We start from the raw sequence: 19,171 nt of genomic DNA, 5'->3' as shown, positions 1-19,171 counted from the left end.
ATAGTTAAATTTTATTAATTTTTTTAGTTACTTTTTTTAGTGTTTAGGATTGTAGGCAGAAAAAATAAGTTTGAGAAAGTTTGTTTAAAACTAAAAGAATAATTTCCAAATTTTATATTCTTTTTAATGATTCACAAAATGTTATAAATAACTTTTATTAAAAAATAAGTATTTTCGTTAACTTGCCTTTTGAATTTTTGAGAAAAATTGTATATATTTTTTTCATTTTAGTACGACAAAAATTATTAAATTTATGATTTATGATGGTTCCTATATTACATTTATGATTATTCTTATAATAAATAAAATATAATTAGAAAATACATTACTCTTTATTAAATTAGTTTAAATTGTATAAAAAAATTTAATAAAACTACCATAAAAATAATTATCATGCGCAGCGCGCAGGTTCGCGGCTAGTTGTAATAATTTTAGTACTTTTCATTCAAAATTGAACAATCTCTTAGCTTTTGCTTTAATATGTTAAAATATAAGATATTAGATATATTGTAGATAAGCGGGAAACAGAAATCACGATTTTAGGGAAAACTAGCCGGGAATTTTCCTTCTTAGGGAGGAGCACCACCTTGTTTAGAAGGCTCGGGTTAGGTGACAAATTGATGCACCTTATAGCTGATTCCTTCACTAGGAGAGTCGTCCAATAGCTTCATTCAGTCACCAAAATGAGAGAGAGAGAGTTTTAGCACACTGACTGAACCCCACAACCAGCTACAAAGTTGGCAAACCATAGTAAACTATAGGTGTAGGGAACCATGTGAAATCTTGGAATGGAAGCAAGACTCACACGGAGACCAATTTCTGATTGTTAGCTAACAAAAATTTGGAAAGGGTGGGAAAGCCTTTATCCTGGCCATGGAAGCTTTAGGTAGAATGTGGCATCAATTGCTAATCAACAAAATGATCATGAAACAGAAAATACTGCCAAGTCAATCAAATGTCTCTACTGTTCAATAGCATATCATCCCTGTTCTGGTTTTGAGCCATTAGATTTAGAAACCAATTTCGCACAAACATGAAATGAAAAATTGCAGCAATAATTTCCAAAATGCAAATCTAATCATGACAAAAACCATATATAAAATTTTCCATTCAACATTAATGATCACAAAATCCTCAAACCTCAAGTAAAAATATGACATCAGTACATGTTGACAACAAATCAAGCTTTATTTACATAATGAAAAATTTATCGCTGTGACACTATACACATGCTATGAGATATATGCATGCATCTGGGCACTGCATGTGTCTTCTTGTGATGAAATGTAGCAAAACATAACCCGTCAGAATTGTACTATATAGGTGAAATGGACAATGATTTTACCTTGTTCTTTCAATTTTTTTATAAGTGAGCTCCGAAGGACTGAAATGTTTGTGTTTTTTTTTTTTTTACGTAGTTTAGTACCAGTTCCCATGTAGCAGCATTTCCCAAATAATGAACACAAAAAAAATTATACCGAATAGACATTTGGCAAAATACTCTGAGGGCGGACTAGATTCATGGCCATGTAGAGATGTCTCTTGGAAAATGAGGGAACCCTTCCAATCACTGCCCGCTGACCTAACCTTTTTCGACTTAGGACTATTATCTGCATTGGTGCCTTGAGCAATTTTCTGCTCTTTGTCAGATTCCATAATGGATCTTTCTTTCTGGGGCAGATTAGTAGTAATACTGAGCCTTGAAGCATCTTTGGCCTGCAAAAAGAAATCCTATGGAGTCAAAACATAATATCATATACGTCCTGAATTTTTTTTTCTTCCATTTAAGACAATCTCAGTAGAGACAATAGTCCATTCATGTTCTGCTGCAGCTCAATTCTCTCACCTTCTCAAGGGATACTACTTTAAGACTGCTACTCTGCAGTTGGACTTTTCTAGGAGCAGCTCTCTGTACTTCAGAGCGGCGGGAGCTTTGTTGGTATTGAAGATTGAAGGGTCCTATGCTCGGAGGAGATCGTAGACCCCGTGATTGAGTGCTGCGCACACGAGGGATATATGCAGCTGAGTCGACAGAAGAAGAATCAAGTCCCAAGAAATCATCAAGAATGACACCATTTCTTTTTTCTTTGTACTGGCCACGGTTAGACGAGGATGCAGTTCCACTGTTAATCATATGCATTCGCTGGTGCTGTAACATATAGAAATGAACACAAAATTTAAATTTCCAAGCATCCTAAACAAGAAGGTCCAAAAAAGTTGTTCTGAAAGACTACTCTGCCACAAATGTGGCAAAGTATAGCTACTGACTGGTGCAAAATATCAACAGAGCTCAAAATTTTCGTTCTACCCTAAGACTCAAAAATCTATAGGAGAATATTACATAACATTGTAGTAATATGAGATTCATATTATTACAACGCTCCTAGTAATATTCTGCTATAGAGATTTGTAATTCACAAGCTATTAAAGATATATCCTTCAATAGCAGGTATTGGATAATATATATTTACCGGTGCTTCGGTTGTGTCAGTGTCCGAATCACTGCTTAGTTCACCACCATCATAGTATATCGTTATCGGTGAATCTGGTGCCCTGGAATCATTGGATTGCCTGACTTCTTCTAAGGTATACTCATCCTGCTGGTTGAAAAGTGAATTGACAAACTGATCCTCTTCCTGTTCATTATCATCAGACAGATATTTCATTACATCATAATCAAAGTCATCAGTCAATACGGGATCCAGATCTGGAGGTTCTCGCTGATTGTATTCTTCTAACTGCAATGAGGAAGCCATGTCATAATCCTGTCGCTGACGTTGATGGAGTGATGCCAGGTCTGCATCTACCTGATTGAATTCGTGATTTTAAAATCATAAACAAGAAGGCATCAGTTCCAAAAATGCTTCCCAAGGTTTACATGAAGAAGTTGATATTGGAAGTATGAGATAATTTCAGCATAAGGCATGCTCCTTCTAACCTCTGGAATTGTATGCCCTGGCACCTGAGTTTCAAAATCAGAAGCATCATCAAGGGGAGCCTCATTAGTCTTCACATCTGTTTTTCTCTTTAAGCGGCAGAGGACAAAAGCTTTCTGCAAAAGTTGGAGAATGAACTGATATCACTTAGTGGTAGTAAATAACATAAGTTTCAGGAAAAAAAAAAAGTACAATAAAAAATTCAAACATCAACATCAGAAGCATATAACCTCTTCTAATCGCGTCAATGACTGTCTAGGATGACATTAGGCATCAAGTACTAGAAATATACTTTATATGTTTAAGAAAGGCTAGTTTTCAGAGATAAAAACAAAGTTACCAATTTCTTCTTGCAAACAATAATGATGAAACAAAGTAAGTTGTTGGCAATGAGAAAATCTTAGCAAAGAGGCGTTGAACTTCATGGTAATGCACAGTAGTTATGCAAAAGCAAGTGTATGAATGTGATTAGCAAGTGCCTGATGTGAAAATACAACTTCACCAATTATTTTTCATAGATAAAGCAATCTTCTAGTTCTAGCTGTATACAGGTCCAGAGCATGCGATTCCACCAGTTTAACAAATTTGTCTTGCAATGCTTACTAATTTTTTCTTGGCTAAACAAACAAGTCTTAACTAAAACCAAGATTCTAATTTAGGCGTAATTCATTAAATGCTTAAAGCACAATTCAAGGACACAATTACCCAACGTCAAATCAGATTGCCTCAATCAAATTTGAAAAAAAATGGATACTAGCAAAATATGAATGATATTGATCGTAGGTACAATGACATTAATTGCAGCATAGTCCAAACACAATCAAAAGTGTATAAAAGCAAGGAAATGTATTCCTACCATAATCTTAATACAAATTCATAAATTCAACAGCACCAATCTTCATCCAAAGAGAGACAGCAATTAGTGAAAAAATTGATAAGAGCATAACATGAAGATTAACCTGGTGATGATGAAAGGCAACTGGCTGATACTCATGTATAACCCAAGAGGTCCTGACCCCAGTTGGAACACGACCTTCATGGAACACCAAAGTCTTCTTCGTACCAATTACAGTGTTGGTTCCTTTAGCCTTGATTTTCCTATCCCTCCCGGTGGATTTCCAGTAGCCTCTCTTGGTCGCTCTGTTCGCTCGGGATCGGTTGATTTCCCGGGCACAAAAGAAGAACCATTCTTGGTCATCTGACTGGATCACTGATAACCCTGCACAACCATGCACAAGAGACAAGACCTTTAATTCATTACAAAACAGAACTTTGATGAAACACATTAAGACCAATTCTTAAATTGAAAATTGAATAACTAATAGCATTGAGCTTAGCAAGAACAGAGTAGATTGCAACAAGTTAAGTAAGAAAGATTAATTTCTGGCACTTGGGTCAGTAAGATAAGTGAGTACCGGGTAAATCCCAAGGCTCATGTTTGCAGATATTAACTTCACTGATGGCTCGGACTTCGTAGTCCTTGTCGCCTTGCATTTTGAGCTTCAGATAGTAGCTGACCAATTCTTCATCGGTTGGCAGGAATCTAAATCCCACCGGTATTGAATCCAATCCAGTTTCAGAATATGTCATGCTTGTCATCTCTCGTAAACTTCAACTTTCGTTAAAGCAAAGAAACTATAAAAAAGAAACAAAGAACCCCAACAACAACAAAAATTAGCAAAAGATAGTAAGAGCTATGTGTTATTGTCTGGTTTGAACTGGAAAAATTTAGATTAGAAGAAGCAGGAGTGAGCAGAGAAGAGACTGTGTTTTGAGAGTAATGAAATAATTAGAGTGAGTGCCATTGACTTGACTTGAGAGTAAGTCTTCAGCTTAGTTTAGAGGCTATTACCAAACTCTGATTCTGACAAAGATTGAGACAGTTTTGGATTGGTCTATGACAGTGCTCCTGTACTGTGCGGGTGTGGATCCCATTTCTATTTTCTTAGCCGTATCTTACTTCTCCATTGTCCTTCCGTACAGACCGCGTATGGAATCTGGACTTGCCTTTCCCAATGTTCTAGATTTCTTCGTGTTTTGTGGAGTATATAATAACTGCACAGACACATTTGGTCAAGGGTGCTGGACTATATTTGGTTCATTTTATTGTGTACATTTGTTTGGGTAATTGTTTCTTTTTGATTGTTTATTGCATAATGCAAAATAAATAAAAAAGTACAGTTAATAATTTTCTTTCTAAATAATAAAAGTTAAATTATTTAAAATAAAATTAAGAAAAAAAATAACATAAAACTTGTAAACAGTAAATAATTTAAGTAAAAAATTAATTTTTAATCGGTTGCCAAGAGCACACTAACAATCACACGTTATTACAAATTCTTTTTTCTTTTTTCTTTTTCTCTTATAAAAATAACAATGCTTTAGAATACAATAATAACTTACCACTTTTTCCTCTTTTTTTATTATAAAATAACTATATTCTAAAATAGGGTGGAACCGTGGAAGAAAAAACAACTTGACATATAAAGTGGATCAAAAAGAGTAGGACAAAGTATATTTCTATTCCCTTTGTGTTTTTGGGGGAAAAAAGTGAAAAAATACTATCAATTTTAATGTATAAATTTTACAAATTGAAATGTCATAAGTCACACAAAAATAAATTTAATTTAATAAAATAAAGTAATATATATTGTTTTTTTTTTTCTAAATAAAAACTAGGGTTTTCAATATGGGTCCATCAACCTTCCTCCACATGACGACAATGAATAATATATATTGCTCATGATGTCTAAACAAAGTGATAAGTTTATTACTATGAGCAAAGTTTGATGTTTTGGGTAAAATTGATTTTCAGCATTTATAAATGTCTATTTGGGTTTCTTTTTTGGTAATTTATTTGCTAAATATAATATAAAAAAATTATAGTTTTTAGTAATTTTAAGAATATTAAAATATATGACAAAAAGCTAACAAATAACATATATATTTTTTTAAAAGCTAGTTTTGTTAAATTTATAAGCTAAAAACTTAAAGTTTTTGCCAACTAAACTTTAAGTAAGATTAGTTTTATACAATTCTTGTAGTGACCTCCCAAAATTTATATCAATTTATGCTTTTTACTATGACCGACCTAAAATAAAATTTTTGGTTGGGCTCTCTGTTTATGGATGATGTGTCAGACTTTCAATAACATCTCTTTCTTAACTCTTTCTAATTTTTTTTTTTTAAATGAATAACATCTCTTTCTTTAACAATTTGTAATAATTTCCTTTGAATTTGTCTTAGAAATATTCGGTGGGACCTTAACTTGCTGCCTAAGCTTTGAGCCCATCTCATAGCCACTCATTTTACCTTTACGAAACCAAACAAACCTATGTCCAATGATCTTTCTGGTGGTTTGTTTATGTTCCCCACTTCCATATATTCTCTTCAAAAGATGTATTGAACAATCAAAACCACTCATTCTATGGTAAAAAAAAAAAAAAAAAACCACTCATTCGATTCTTATCCTTCCTCAAATCACCAATTTACTAGGAATAAAAAGAAAAAAGAAAAAAAAAAAGAAAGAAAGAAAAGAAACTTAGAAAAATATCTCCTATAAATGTTGTCCTTTATGGCTTTATAATAAAGAATATAATTAGATAATAACTTTATTGAGTATCTAAACTATCTTTAAGAGTTTATAATATTTCTTTTGAGGTAAACTTAAGACTTTTCCTAAATGGATCTTGTTTGTCATTTTCTAAAACTAGCTTAATGAATCCATGATCCATTTTGGAAAATTCATCCTTTAAAGATTTTCATCTTCTTCTTGGAAAAGTATAGGGACAACATTGGTTTCTACAATCAATTTGAGGCAATCTTTTAATAAAATAAATACTCTTTCCGGTCCTATATTGTTAGTTATATATAGATAATTCAACATTTCAAGAGAACAATAGTCGCAGGTCACGCAATACGTGGAACAGTTGAGTACTTCATCCAACCATACAACAGAGTCATCAACATAAAGAGCTTGTTTTGTGTGGCCTTGGTTTTTCATATTAAGTATTTTGAGTACTTGTATGAAAATATATATATGATCATTTTTGTTAGAGAATGGAGAGGAATATAAATTTATTTATAAAGGAATTTCTGTCATTATTTGTTGAATAACTTATACATTGCAAAATTTTAAATTATGATACAAAACTTAATATCATAAATCTTCAAATTTCTTACCCATTTAGGGGAAAAAAAAACCTCAATTGGACTTTAAATTCAAATTCTATCACATCAAAACACTAAAATTAAATAATTCACTCAAAAACTAATATATTAATATTAACTAAGGGGGAGAGGGAAAGAACATAAAGAAAGATAATACCAATGGACCGAAAAATAATAATTTTAATTTTTGTTATCTTGGATGGACTGAGGTGGACTAAAATGAACCTAAAGGGGTGAAGTGGACCCAAATGGACTAAAGTGGGGCAAAGTGGACCAAATGGACCAAAATAAACAAAAATGGGCTGAGAAGACCTTAGTAGACTAAATGGACTGACATGGATTGAATATACTAAAATGGTCCAAAATGGACCAATATGGACAAAATTAGACCAAAATGGACCGAAGTAGACTAAATAGATTAAATTGGTCCACTTTCATCCATTCAATACAATTCGAATTGTTTTAGAGGATGAACTGTTTGTAAGGAATTTGAGGTGGACAGAAATGGACCGAATGAACTGAAATACTACGCTTATATTGTTTATATTGATTAATTAATGCATTTTTTAAAAACAAGAAAGTCTAAAATTTCAAAACTACATCTTAAATTTAAACTCAAAGAAAAAAGAGTATTTACTTTTTGATAACGTAAATGATAAGTTGAGAAAATTATTAATAGTGTAATCTTTGATTTCCTAAAAAGAGAATAATATTTTGGGACATCCCATGACAAAATATAAGAACACCAATATGGGGAGACAATGAATACACAATCATGTTATTTGTTACTAAAAATTATTTATACCATTTGAAGTACCTTCTCCATTTTTTTGGAGTTTCCAATCTGCCACAAAAGATGAGCTAGATAATTACATCAACTAAGTTAAGTGGATTTAAGTTAGTTATAATTCCTAGATGATTACTGCACCAAAATACGTTCAGATTAAATTTTTCCTGTTAAATAATTAGTTTTGTTTTATTTTATATATTTTTATTTTATGGAATTAACTTATTTTCTTATGTATAGCTTTTAAAGTTTTACATTTTTTTTTTCTTTTTAAACACAATTGTGCTTTTACCAACTTTCAACCAAAAAAAAAAAAAATAATAATCCAAATGCATGTAAAATGTTTACCAACCAGGCTTCCCTTCAAAATCTTTTAAGCTAGGCCATGTCTCAAAAGACATATTTAACAGACCTTAGAGCAGTTTCAAGAAATGCAGCAGACTTGATCAGTGCCAGCTATTCTAACTCCTTCTCAACATTCTTTACACCCTATCTATTTTTTAACATAGTTTCAAAACCACCTGCCACAAATAGGTCCAAAATCACGCAGGTAATGAAATGGACTTTACACTTATCACACAAGGATCATACATTATACTTATATGAATTAAGTCATACTTAAAAGTCAGGATTTTCAAATCCCTTGAATTAGTTGTTTCTGGTTAAACATTTTACATTATAAATCAAATCTGATACATAATTACTGTGTTGGCCTGAAAAGATTGGCAGAGGCTGACCAAAACTGGTTACAGAACTTTGGTCCACCCAAACACGAGCAGCCAGAAGAGGATTTACAATAGGCTGTAGATATAAGTTCCTCAAAGATTTACGTTGTTCTAATTGTGCTCTTCATTGTTCTATCTACAGTTGTATGTTAGGGTATGATTATTGGACTGAAAAATACCAAATAAAGGCGAAAAGACAACAATTTGTGGAGCATAATCAGAAAAAGAGAGTAGTTTTCAGGCCACAGTCCTTTCTCCACTTCCCAGGGGAAGAGAACTGCATTCTTCACCCTGAAACCAATGTTTTTTTCGTTCGTGCCCTGTTTAGGGTCTTCTATAGTTGTCTCATAATACTCCTCTGTTTGCTCTGGCCATGTAGGATTCCAAATCTTCTGCTGCAAAGTATATTGTTATTATTTTATTCAAAATTAAAGGCAGTAAAGAGCCTGTCATTGCATACTGATAAACAAATATGATGCTATTAATTACTAAGGAATCAGCTAAGAACATCATATAATAGCCTGTGTATGTGTGTTTGTGAGTTAGAGAGAATTCAAATGTGCCAGAGTCTAGATACATGCCCAAGCTTGGCCAAAACACTAACAATACTCCTAGTTAACACTGATGTGTAAAACTAAAACCACATAAGACTCTTTTAAGAAATAGACAAGTTAAAAAAAAAATAATGATAATACTAATAAAAAGATCCCAAAATTTTTTATGTTGTTAACAAGTTTCACCACTAATTTTTCTTTTTTAGTATATCCATCTTAAACTAATGATGTAGTCAAATATATTTCACACAACCAGATTCTTGTACCCAGATTTCAGAGAATTAATATATTGGAAAGTCCAGATTCTTGACTGGACATGGCTTCTGCAATTAAATGACTGAAAAATTTAAGGGCATATTGAACAACTTAAGGCTTGAAGATACCTTGAATTCTTCATAATCAACAACACCATCTCCATTGATGTCTGCTTGGGCCAATAGAATTTTCATCCCTTGGAAACTCAGTCCATAATGAAGACCAAATAGATTAGCCTGTATAAGATCATCTGATCAAAGTGAATCTATCTTTTGACTGAAATTTACATCTCATATAGCAAGCTAAGTAGCTAAAATTTTCACATCCAACCAGACATAACACATAGCTCTTTATTACTCTACACTCTTTGCTAACTATTGCTGTTCCTTCCTCTTGTTGTTGGGGTCTTTTGTTTCCTTTTTATATTTTCTCTTTCTTTTTTAATGAAAGTTGAAGTTTACGAGAGGTGACAAGCATGACAGGATGAAATCAATGCCGGGGGGATTTATGATTGCAGTATTTGACAAACAAAGTTAACCATATCATATACATATGAACATGATACGGTTAACTTCGTTTGGCAATACTGCTATCATAAATCCCACCAGCATTGATTTCATTCATGTCATGTTAGTCATCTCTAGTAAACTTCAACTTTCATTAAAAAGAAGAGAAAATATAAAAAGAAAGCAAAGAGAGTAGTAGCAAGTAATAAAGAGCTATGTTATGTCTGGTTGGATGTGAAAATTTATAGTTTAGAAGAAGCAGGAGTTGGCAGAGAAGAGATGGTGTTTTGAAAGAGAAATGAAATATTAGTAATCATTGCATTGACTTGAGAGTTAGACAGTTTTGGATCGGCCGTAGTGAAAGAACATTTTCTTTAACCATGTATTAGCTGTCAGTAGTTCATACATCTTGTGTACAGGACACCCCATGCTACATCAGTTGAAATTGTGTTTCGGGTATATTGGAAAATTATGTTTTAAATTTTTATTAGAATTGAAATAGTGCTTTTAAAATACGATTTTACCGAGAATGTATACGAGAATATAACAAAGAGTATGTAACAAAATTTGCCTAACGACTTGCCCATAACATTCTAGTAGTGACCTCTCAATTGCACATCGAATATACCCAGGCCAATTATAAATTTAAATCAATTATGCCTTTTACTATGGCCCCTTTAAAATAAAAAATTTGGTTGGCTTCTATTCATGGATGAGGTGTCAGTCTGTCAACATTCTTATCTTCCTTAACAAGTAGTAGTAATAATTTCCTTTGAAATTGTCTTGGAAATATTCGGCGGGACCTTAACTTGCTGCCTAAGCTTTGACCCCATTATCTCATTGCCCCTCATTTTCCATCTTAAAACCAATCACCTATGTTCAATGATCTTTTCGCCTAACGAACACAAAATTTTTTATAATATATATATATATATATTTTATAACAATTGAGTTCACAAGTTTTTATTAATTCTCATTTGAGGGTCAGGTTAAGGTCCAGTGTCCGGTAGTACTGGACCCGTTGAGATGATTACATGTATCCACTTTTAGACACGTGCCACCATCTGACCAGGTTTAGTACACTGGATGCACTGAACCTAAACCAAATCCCTCATTTGACCAATCACAAATATCAATTTTTTATTTATCACTTATAATTTGCTACATCAATTATTATGAAATTTTTATTTTGTGTTTTATAAACTTTCTCCCTTATTTTTGGTGGTTTGTTACGTTCCCCACTAAAAAAAAAAAAATGTTGTCCCATTTAACCAAAAAACTCTTATCCTGCCTCATTTAACCAATTAGCTAGGAAATAAAGAAATTAAAAAAAAAAAAATCTCCTATAAATGTTGTCCCATATCATTAAGAATATAATACTGACTAGATACTTACTCTATTAAGTGTCTAAGTTACCTATAAAAATCTCCTAAATAGGTCTCATTTATCATCATTTTCTTAAGGTAGCTTAATTTATGATGCATAAAAAAAATATGCTTAAAAGATATTCATTTCTCTCTTTCTCTCTCTCAAAAAAAAAAAAAAGAAAGAAAGATATTCATCTGCTTCTTGGAAAAAAATAGGGACAACATTAGTTTCTAAATAAATTTGAGGTAATATTTTAATGAAATATTTTAATGAAATATATGCTCCTTCTATCCTACATTGTTAGTTATATTCAAGAAAACCAACCAACTTTTTAAGAGAACATTGTTTATGCATTTTTTTAAAAAAAACAATAAAACAAAATAAATGTAAATTTTCAAAACTATCATATTTAATTGAAACTCAAGTAAAAAAGAGTATTGATTTTTCCAATAAAGCAAATTATAAGTTGATAAAATTATGCCAATAGTTTTGTAACTCAATTAACACATCCTAGTATTTTAAACAAAAATGTTCAAATTCAAATCTCCATTTACCATTGAAACAAATGAATCGTTAAAAAAAGAAAAAAGAAAAAAAAAGGTTTGAGAAAAATTATTAATATTATGCTTATTGATTAAAAAAATGATTTTTTTTGGGATGTCCCAAAATAAAATAAAAGACCAATAATATGGGAGATAAGAAATACATTATCATGTTAGTTGTTACTAAAAATAATTATGTCATTGAGAGGATCTACTCCATTATTTTGGAGTTCCCAATCTGCCACAAAAATGAGCTAGATAATTATTACGACTAAGCTCAGTGGATTTAAGCTAGAAATTTGGTAGATTATTACTAGAACAAAATATGTTTGGATGAACTTTCTTTCCGTTAACTTATTAGTTTATTTGTTTTTTTTTAATGGAGTTAACTTATTTTTCATGTATAGTTTTTAAAGTTTCTTTTATTCCTTTTTTTCCCTGAACACAATTGTGCCTTTTACCAACTTTAAGGAAAAAGCTAATCCAAATGCAAGTAGAAGTTTGTTAAAGTATACTTGTATCATATTAACAGACAGCCCCTCTGAAATCTTTTAAGGTCGGTGTAAACACAAAATTTCTCAATTGCAGAAAATCAAACAATTGAAAAGAAATATGGTTTGCAAATATAAATTTGTATTGATAAGTAATGAGTACAATCTCTATTTCAATTCTTTTACAAAGAATGCCATCTGATTCTATCATCCTTAAACTTGACTCGAACAAGAATCTTCTTGAATTTAATTGGAAGATGGATTGATCGGTCTTCACAATAAATCTCTAGCTTCAAGCTTATTAGAGATTTATTGTCCTTAAAGTTCTTCAAGCCCTTCGAATGTTCTTCAAGTTCTTCGAATGTTCTTCAAGGTTTCTTGAGACAGAATTTCTCCAGAGTTTGGTCCTCTTCCAAAACTTCGTGTTGAAAATGAGAGGGGATGTCCTCTATTTATAGTGATTTTAGAGGATAAACTTCATTTCGAATTGATATACTTGAAAGTATGTAGTAGACTTTTGATTGGCCCAAATTCTTCTTAGAGATAATTATCTTTATTTATCTATTTTGATAAATATTATATTTTGATAAAGATAATAATCAATAAAGATAAATAATTATCTCTATTTACTTTATTTTAATAAAGATAATTATCTATTAATTTTGAATAGAAAATTTATCTCTATTTTGTTTATTTATAAAGATAATTATCCATAAATTTTGAATAGAAAATTTATCTTTATCTCGTGGGCAAAATGACACTTGGCAAATTTTAATATACCAATATGATGTTAATTTGGATGACACATGTCATCATTTGACTTAATTAATTTAATGACATATTAATTTGGAATTTGTTACTAAATTTTTGATGTGGCATTTTGTAATTGGCTTGACAAATTTTTGCCTCCTACAAATGCCCCCTCAAGACTTGGACTTGTACACGATTTTGGGTATGGAAAATGGTCAAGTTTTGACAACTTCATGCTTTGATGCTATTATTTTCAAAACCTTTCATATATATTTTTTTCAATCTTGAAAATTTGCAAGCAAACTTAATTTAGAACCCATATAATTTCCAATATGATAGGAAGTTCCCCATGTACATTATTCCAAAGTGTCTGACACCATGCTTCTTCCTTGGAATCGTGTGACCAACATTTAGCAAGGTGGAGTCCGTAGGTTGGGTAAATCCAAACAGGAGAGTGACTTGATAACCCACACTTCAAAGAGTTTTAATGTGATGCAATCAAATAGAATTCTTATTCAAATAGGAATTGTTTGAAAAGAATTCAAACGTGGAAGTAGCCACATTCAGATGCCTTGGCTACGGATCCACACACTTTTCCCAGTAATAACAGACCCTTGTATATGTAAACCACATCCTCATATGATATTACCTTGATAAGAATTTTGTTCTTACTCAAAGTCTCGTAGAGATAACTTTTAACAAGAAGAACTTGTCTAGCTAACGAGTTTTTCAGCTGCACGACTTCTAGGCCTTTGAAGTTTAAACAAATAGGCCAAGTCAGCCAAGTCCAAACTTAATAAGGACTGAAATCTTATCTTTGTAAGACATCCAATCTAATCCAAACATTGCTAGATAAAGGTCACGGATGAAGCCAACTGATATATAAGCACTTTCTAATGTCATATTTTGACTGAAATATCAGCACTCTCCAAGCTGGTCAAGCTCTTTATCTCCAATTTAGAGACCTTCTTGACATAGAAGTGTAATGCCTCATAACAAAGTGACCACTATAAAAGCAAGCCTTCGGTGAGCAAATCCCCACTATTTTCTTTTCACAAGTCTAATAGAGGTATGAGGTCTCTCCTTTTATTTTCTTCTTCTCTTTGGCACAATATGCTGATTTGAATATGCTTTTCCAGATTTAATCTCAAGATTTCTTGAAATCCTCCATGCCAATGCCAGTATCTTAATTACAGAAGGCAGGTGTTTTTCTCTCCATCAGGTACAATAACCTTCTTTTATCCTTGTTTTGTCTCATGCATGCTTTTCTTTTTTTCTTTTTCTTTTTTCCTATCCACTCACATGAATATTTCTAAGTGAATCATGTGTTATCTCATCTTTTTTGTCACAATATCCAACAAGTAGAATTAATGAAACTTGTTTTATGAAGCTGTTCTCTTTTTGAACATCAATTTGAAACTCTTATTTTGTTCACTTTTATATGTAGCATGACTTGATTTTCTTGATAATTATTCTTTTGACTATCTTACGCAGCATTTGGTCTTTCGAAGCTCACTGTCCTTGAAGACTTTTGCAATAAGTTTCACAAGTTAGGCTTCAAAAGATATCAACTTCACAATTCCATCAAGCTTCTTGAGATTTCAATTACACAAATCTGTCGAGCTTCACAAGGAGGCTATTGTGCAACTCCGTGGAGGTAAATTCTTGTTTGCTTCCTCACTCGTGTATCATTTCTTTTTTTTTTTGGTATTGTTTCGCCTCTGTATAGAACAGGTAATATGATGACTTAGTGGCACTAAGAAGAACTTGCAAGAGTTTATTTTGTTCCTCAAGCCAAGTAGTCCTCAAGCCAAGTAGCTACCAAGACAACGATCTCGAAGTCTATCTTGGATACGAAGACTTCCTTGAAAACGAAGACTATCTTAAGGATGGAGACAATCTTGAAGACGAAGTCTATCTTGGATATGATGACTTCCTTGAAGATGAAGACAATCTTGACAACAAAGTCCATCTTGGATACGAAGACTTCCTTGAAGACAAAGACAATCTTGACAACGAAATCTATCTTGGATACGAAGACTATCTTAAGGATGGAGACAATCTTGAAGACGAAGTCTATCTTGGATTCGATGACTTCCTTGAAGATGAAGACAATCTTGACAACGAAGTCTATCTTGATACGAAGACTTCCTTGAAGACGAAGACTATCTTAAGGATGGAGACAATCTTGAAGACGAAGACAATCTTGAATACAATGACTTCCTTGAAGATGAAGACAATCTTGACAACAAAGTCTATCTTTGATATGAAGACTTCCTTAAAGGCGAAGACAATCTTGACAACGAAGTCTATCTTGGATACTAAGACTTCCTTGAAGATGAAGACTATCTTAAGGATGAAGACAATCTTGAATATGATGACTTCCTTGAAGATGAAGACAATCTTGACAACGAAGACAATCTTGACAACGAAGTCTATCTTAGATACGAAGACTTCCTTGAAGACGAAGTTTTCTTTGAGGATGAAGACTACCATGAAGACGAAAACAATCTTGAGGATGAAGACAATCTTGAAGACGAAAAGGATCTTGAAGATGGAGTTTTTCCATGCAGGGATGTGTATTGGCATCTTTGCAATGGAGCAACTGTCTATGCAACAATCTAAGGATGTGCTTTGGCCTCTTTGCAATGGATGTGCATTGGCTTCTTGCTATGATACTTTCTATAGGTATAAAATGATGAGTACCAGACTTTAGAGATGCGGGGAGATGCCACTAAGTTTTTGAAGATGCAAGGAGATACCACCAAGTCTTTAAAGATGAGAGGCAGCACCATGCTTTAGATATGTAAGCCAACCCAACTTAGAAGAAAGGCAATGAAATTCAAAAGAAAGGTGATGCAACACTAACTTTGACAATGTAAGGCGACATGGCTTTGAAGGGATACAATCCAGACTTCAAAAATGCAAGGAGATACCACCAAGTCTTTGAAGATGAAAAAATACATATCACCAAGACTTTAAATGTGAAAGGTTGAACTACTTAGACTTTAAAGATGACAGAGAAAGGACATTTTAGAGATGCTAAGTGACATTCTCACAATAATGTTTTCTTTCTTGACGACTTTTCATGGCTCAAGGAAAAAAAAAAAAATTTGGCAAGTGACTGAACTTAGCATAGAATACCAAGTTACCTATGTACCCTTTGAGGGGAATCAAATCATTATGTAGTTCAAGGAGGGTTTTTTTTTTTTTTTTTTGACATGTGATTGAACTTACCATAGAATTCAAGTTGCCTACGTACCCTTTGAAGTGAATCAAATCATTACGTAGTTCAAGGAGGGTTTTTTTTTTTTTTTTTTGACATGTGACTGAACTTAGCATAGAATACCAAGTTGCTTACGTACCCCTTAAGAGGGATCAAGTCACCACGTAGTTCAAAAGGGCTTTTTTTTTTTTTTTGGGTTTGAGATGTGACTGAACTTAGTACAAAATACTAAGCTGCCTACATACCCTTTGAGAGGGATCAAGTCATCACGTAGTTCAGAGGGATTTTTTTTTCTTGGTGCCCTAACTTTTGCCTAGGTCGCCTTATACAAAGGTTTTCAACCTAGCGGGCTCTTTTTCTTTTCTTTTTTTTTTAATTTTTTTTTATGCACTAACTTTTTCCTAGGCCTCCTTATAAAAAGGTTTTCAACCTAGCAGGATTTTTTTTTTTTTAGAACACTTTCAAGAGTAATAGGAAAACATCATGTACCATTTGAGTGTTGAGGTAGGCAGTTTAGGCTCTTACCAAGGAGTGTTTCAAATTTCAAGTATGGTAACGTTTCAAGAATTTGCCATTGATGGGGCCAATTCTCAAACCATCTTCAGTTGTATTAGTGTTGATTTCCTTTAATTTCTCAATTGTAGCTTGTATGCCTTTTTCAAATAAGGGTGGAGCATCCTTAACGTCATCTTCGACTTCTTGGTTTGTGGTTACCATTGCACGCCTTTTTATAGTCAAGGCTTCTCCAGTATTCACTTCCCAAATGGTTCTACGTTTCATACGAGATGGAATGGAGTTTTGAATCTCATTTGAATCTTGATCAATAATAAGTGTGTCATTAGCACCTCTAGAAAGGAAATTTGTCCTCTCATTCTGCTTTCGTCTTGCCTTTAAATCTTTTGAGAATCGAGAAGGGATTGAATGACTGAGCCTTGTGAGAACTGAACCTCGAGTGCCAACTTGAGAAGGAGTTGAGTGATTGAGTCTTGTGAAAATAGAGCTTTGAGGCCAACAACAGAGTTATCTTCTTGTGTCCCCAACCTATCAAAAACTGAGATATGTGAAGTGGGTTGCCCAATGCGGTCAAAATTAGATGATTTCTTTGATAGGTTCGAAGATTGTTCTTCTTCCTCATAATTTGTTGAAATTACAGAAACACTAGCTTTTTGGATGGGAATATGAACAAGAGTTGGTGGGGTGTATCCAATTCCATCCTTAGAACTTGTTACATTGAAACCGCCTTCGACACCTTTTGTTCTTCTTTTCCAGAGGCTTCAGGGATGAGCTTACCCAAACCACTCGGCTTCTCATGGTCATAACCAGTTTTAGTCATGAGTCTATATGCATTAGGGTCAAAACCCTCTTTGGTTCATTTGTTGGGCAAAGTCCCATGTTCAACAATTGGTCCTTGGGATGGTTTTGAAAACCCTTTCAACGGTTGACTTTAGGGTCTTGGTTTTGTGATTTTAGTAATTGGCAAGTTTAATCCTTGCAAATCCTTTGATATTGACTCCTCATCTCCTGAAAATGGGGATTGGCCTTCTTTTCTTTTGCGATTGGAACATAGTGTAGCACAGGGGCTACTCTAGTTACTTTTGAAGTATGATGCTTTTTCTCTTCCATAAAAGTCTCGGTTTGCTTGGTTTCCTTCTCCACAATTGGAAAATCAATCCTTGGAGCTTTGGAGTAGGGCTTTTCTTCTTTGCTAGATGGTGAAGCCACGACTTGGGTTTCTTCTATTGTATCATCTTCCAAGTAGAATTTTGCATCAGCAAAGTGTGGCTCAACTACAGTAAAGGGCTTGTCATCAGCTACTATCTTCTTAACTTGTCCATCTTGGAAATATTTAAGGCATTGGTGATACGTATATGGCACAACACCATACTTATGCAACCATGGTCTTCCAATAATCAATTTGTAAGTGTTCTTGGCATCAATGACATGAAAAAGTGCGCTTGATTCCATTTCACCAATGAGCGTATGAAGTCTAATCTTCCCAATAGCTCTTTGTCCACCCTAATTAAAGCCTTGAATCATCAACCTACTAGGAAGTAGTTCATCTAAGGAGAATCCAAGTTCTTTCAATATTTTGAGTTGAAGGATATTGACTGCAGATCCACCATCAATAAGGATACGATTAACTTGTTGTTCTCGAATGTACCCAGTTACAAACAAGGGGCGATTGTGAATCTTGGAGCCCAACAAACGATCATCATCAGTAAAAATGATTGAAGACCAGTATGCCCTATACACGATAGCTCGTTTTGTCTCTTCCTCACTATCTGAAGATTCTTCTTCACCATATACTTGAAAACATGTAAAAGATGAAAAGATATAATTCTTAGGAATTGGGATTGTGAAGAAAGGTACTTTCACCTCAATAGGCTCAAATGAACCAAATTGAATGGTGAAATAAGTCGAAGTGGTTGTTGAGGCTACCATGGCTAGATTGGCAGTTACAACTTCATCATCAAACATGATCTTTCCTTGATGAGCTAACTCCATGATTTTATCTTTCAACACAAAGCATTGCTCAATGGGCTGGCTTATGAGGCGATGATACTTGCAATACTTGGGATCATTTGTTTGTTCAGCCTCTTCAGGACGTTTCATCCCTGGTAGCTCAATTAACTTCAACTCAAGTAGATGATCCAACATGTTGGAGATATCAGAATCTGGGAATAGATATTGCTTTTCTTGCATTTCTTGAAATGTTGGTCTTCTTCTTCTGTGTGAGAGCATATGTTCGTTATTTTATCTTGGGTTTAACTGGAACTTTGAAAGGAACAGTAGTTACAATCAAATACTGCTTGTTTTCCGGTTTATGAGGGAATTTGCCCCCTTTGTGAGTATCTTGTCTT

At 33.3% G+C, this 19,171-nt stretch overlaps 1 protein-coding gene and 2 long non-coding RNA genes across 3 annotated transcripts; 1 reads left to right on the top strand and 2 right to left on the bottom strand.

Annotated features, from left to right (window-relative positions):
- Positions 1 to 1,081: 1,081 nt before the first annotated feature.
- LOC112036697 (protein NTM1-like 9) lies at positions 1,082 to 4,947 on the bottom strand. Its single transcript, XM_024069526.2, has 7 exons — positions 4,789 to 4,947; positions 4,352 to 4,571; positions 3,896 to 4,155; positions 2,939 to 3,052; positions 2,472 to 2,807; positions 1,847 to 2,149; positions 1,082 to 1,716 (listed from the first exon to the last, which is right to left on the bottom strand). The coding sequence occupies exons 2-7, from the start codon at positions 4,533 to 4,535 to the stop codon at positions 1,420 to 1,422; spliced, it is 1,494 nt and encodes a 497-aa protein (XP_023925294.1). The 5' UTR covers positions 4,536 to 4,571; positions 4,789 to 4,947; the 3' UTR covers positions 1,082 to 1,419.
- Positions 4,948 to 8,508: 3,561 nt separating this feature from the next.
- On the bottom strand, positions 8,509 to 10,285 carry LOC112036698 (uncharacterized). Its single transcript, XR_002885706.2, has 2 exons — positions 9,556 to 10,285; positions 8,509 to 9,013 (listed from the first exon to the last, which is right to left on the bottom strand). It is a non-coding gene; the product is annotated as an uncharacterized LOC112036698 (long non-coding RNA).
- Positions 10,286 to 13,985: 3,700 nt separating this feature from the next.
- On the top strand, positions 13,986 to 16,295 carry LOC136070467 (uncharacterized). Its single transcript, XR_010631704.1, has 2 exons — positions 13,986 to 14,306; positions 14,579 to 16,295. It is a non-coding gene; the product is annotated as an uncharacterized LOC136070467 (long non-coding RNA).
- The last annotated feature ends 2,876 nt before the right edge of the window (positions 16,296 to 19,171 follow it).

The sequence above is a fragment of the Quercus suber genome, unplaced genomic scaffold (genome assembly GCF_002906115.3).
Source record: "Quercus suber isolate HL8 unplaced genomic scaffold, Cork oak 2.0 scaffold_13, whole genome shotgun sequence".
NCBI classification, from domain to species: domain Eukaryota; kingdom Viridiplantae; phylum Streptophyta; class Magnoliopsida; order Fagales; family Fagaceae; genus Quercus; species Quercus suber.
The sequence above is the reverse complement of the archived record's forward strand: the minus strand, read 5'-3'. Positions and strand labels throughout refer to the sequence as shown.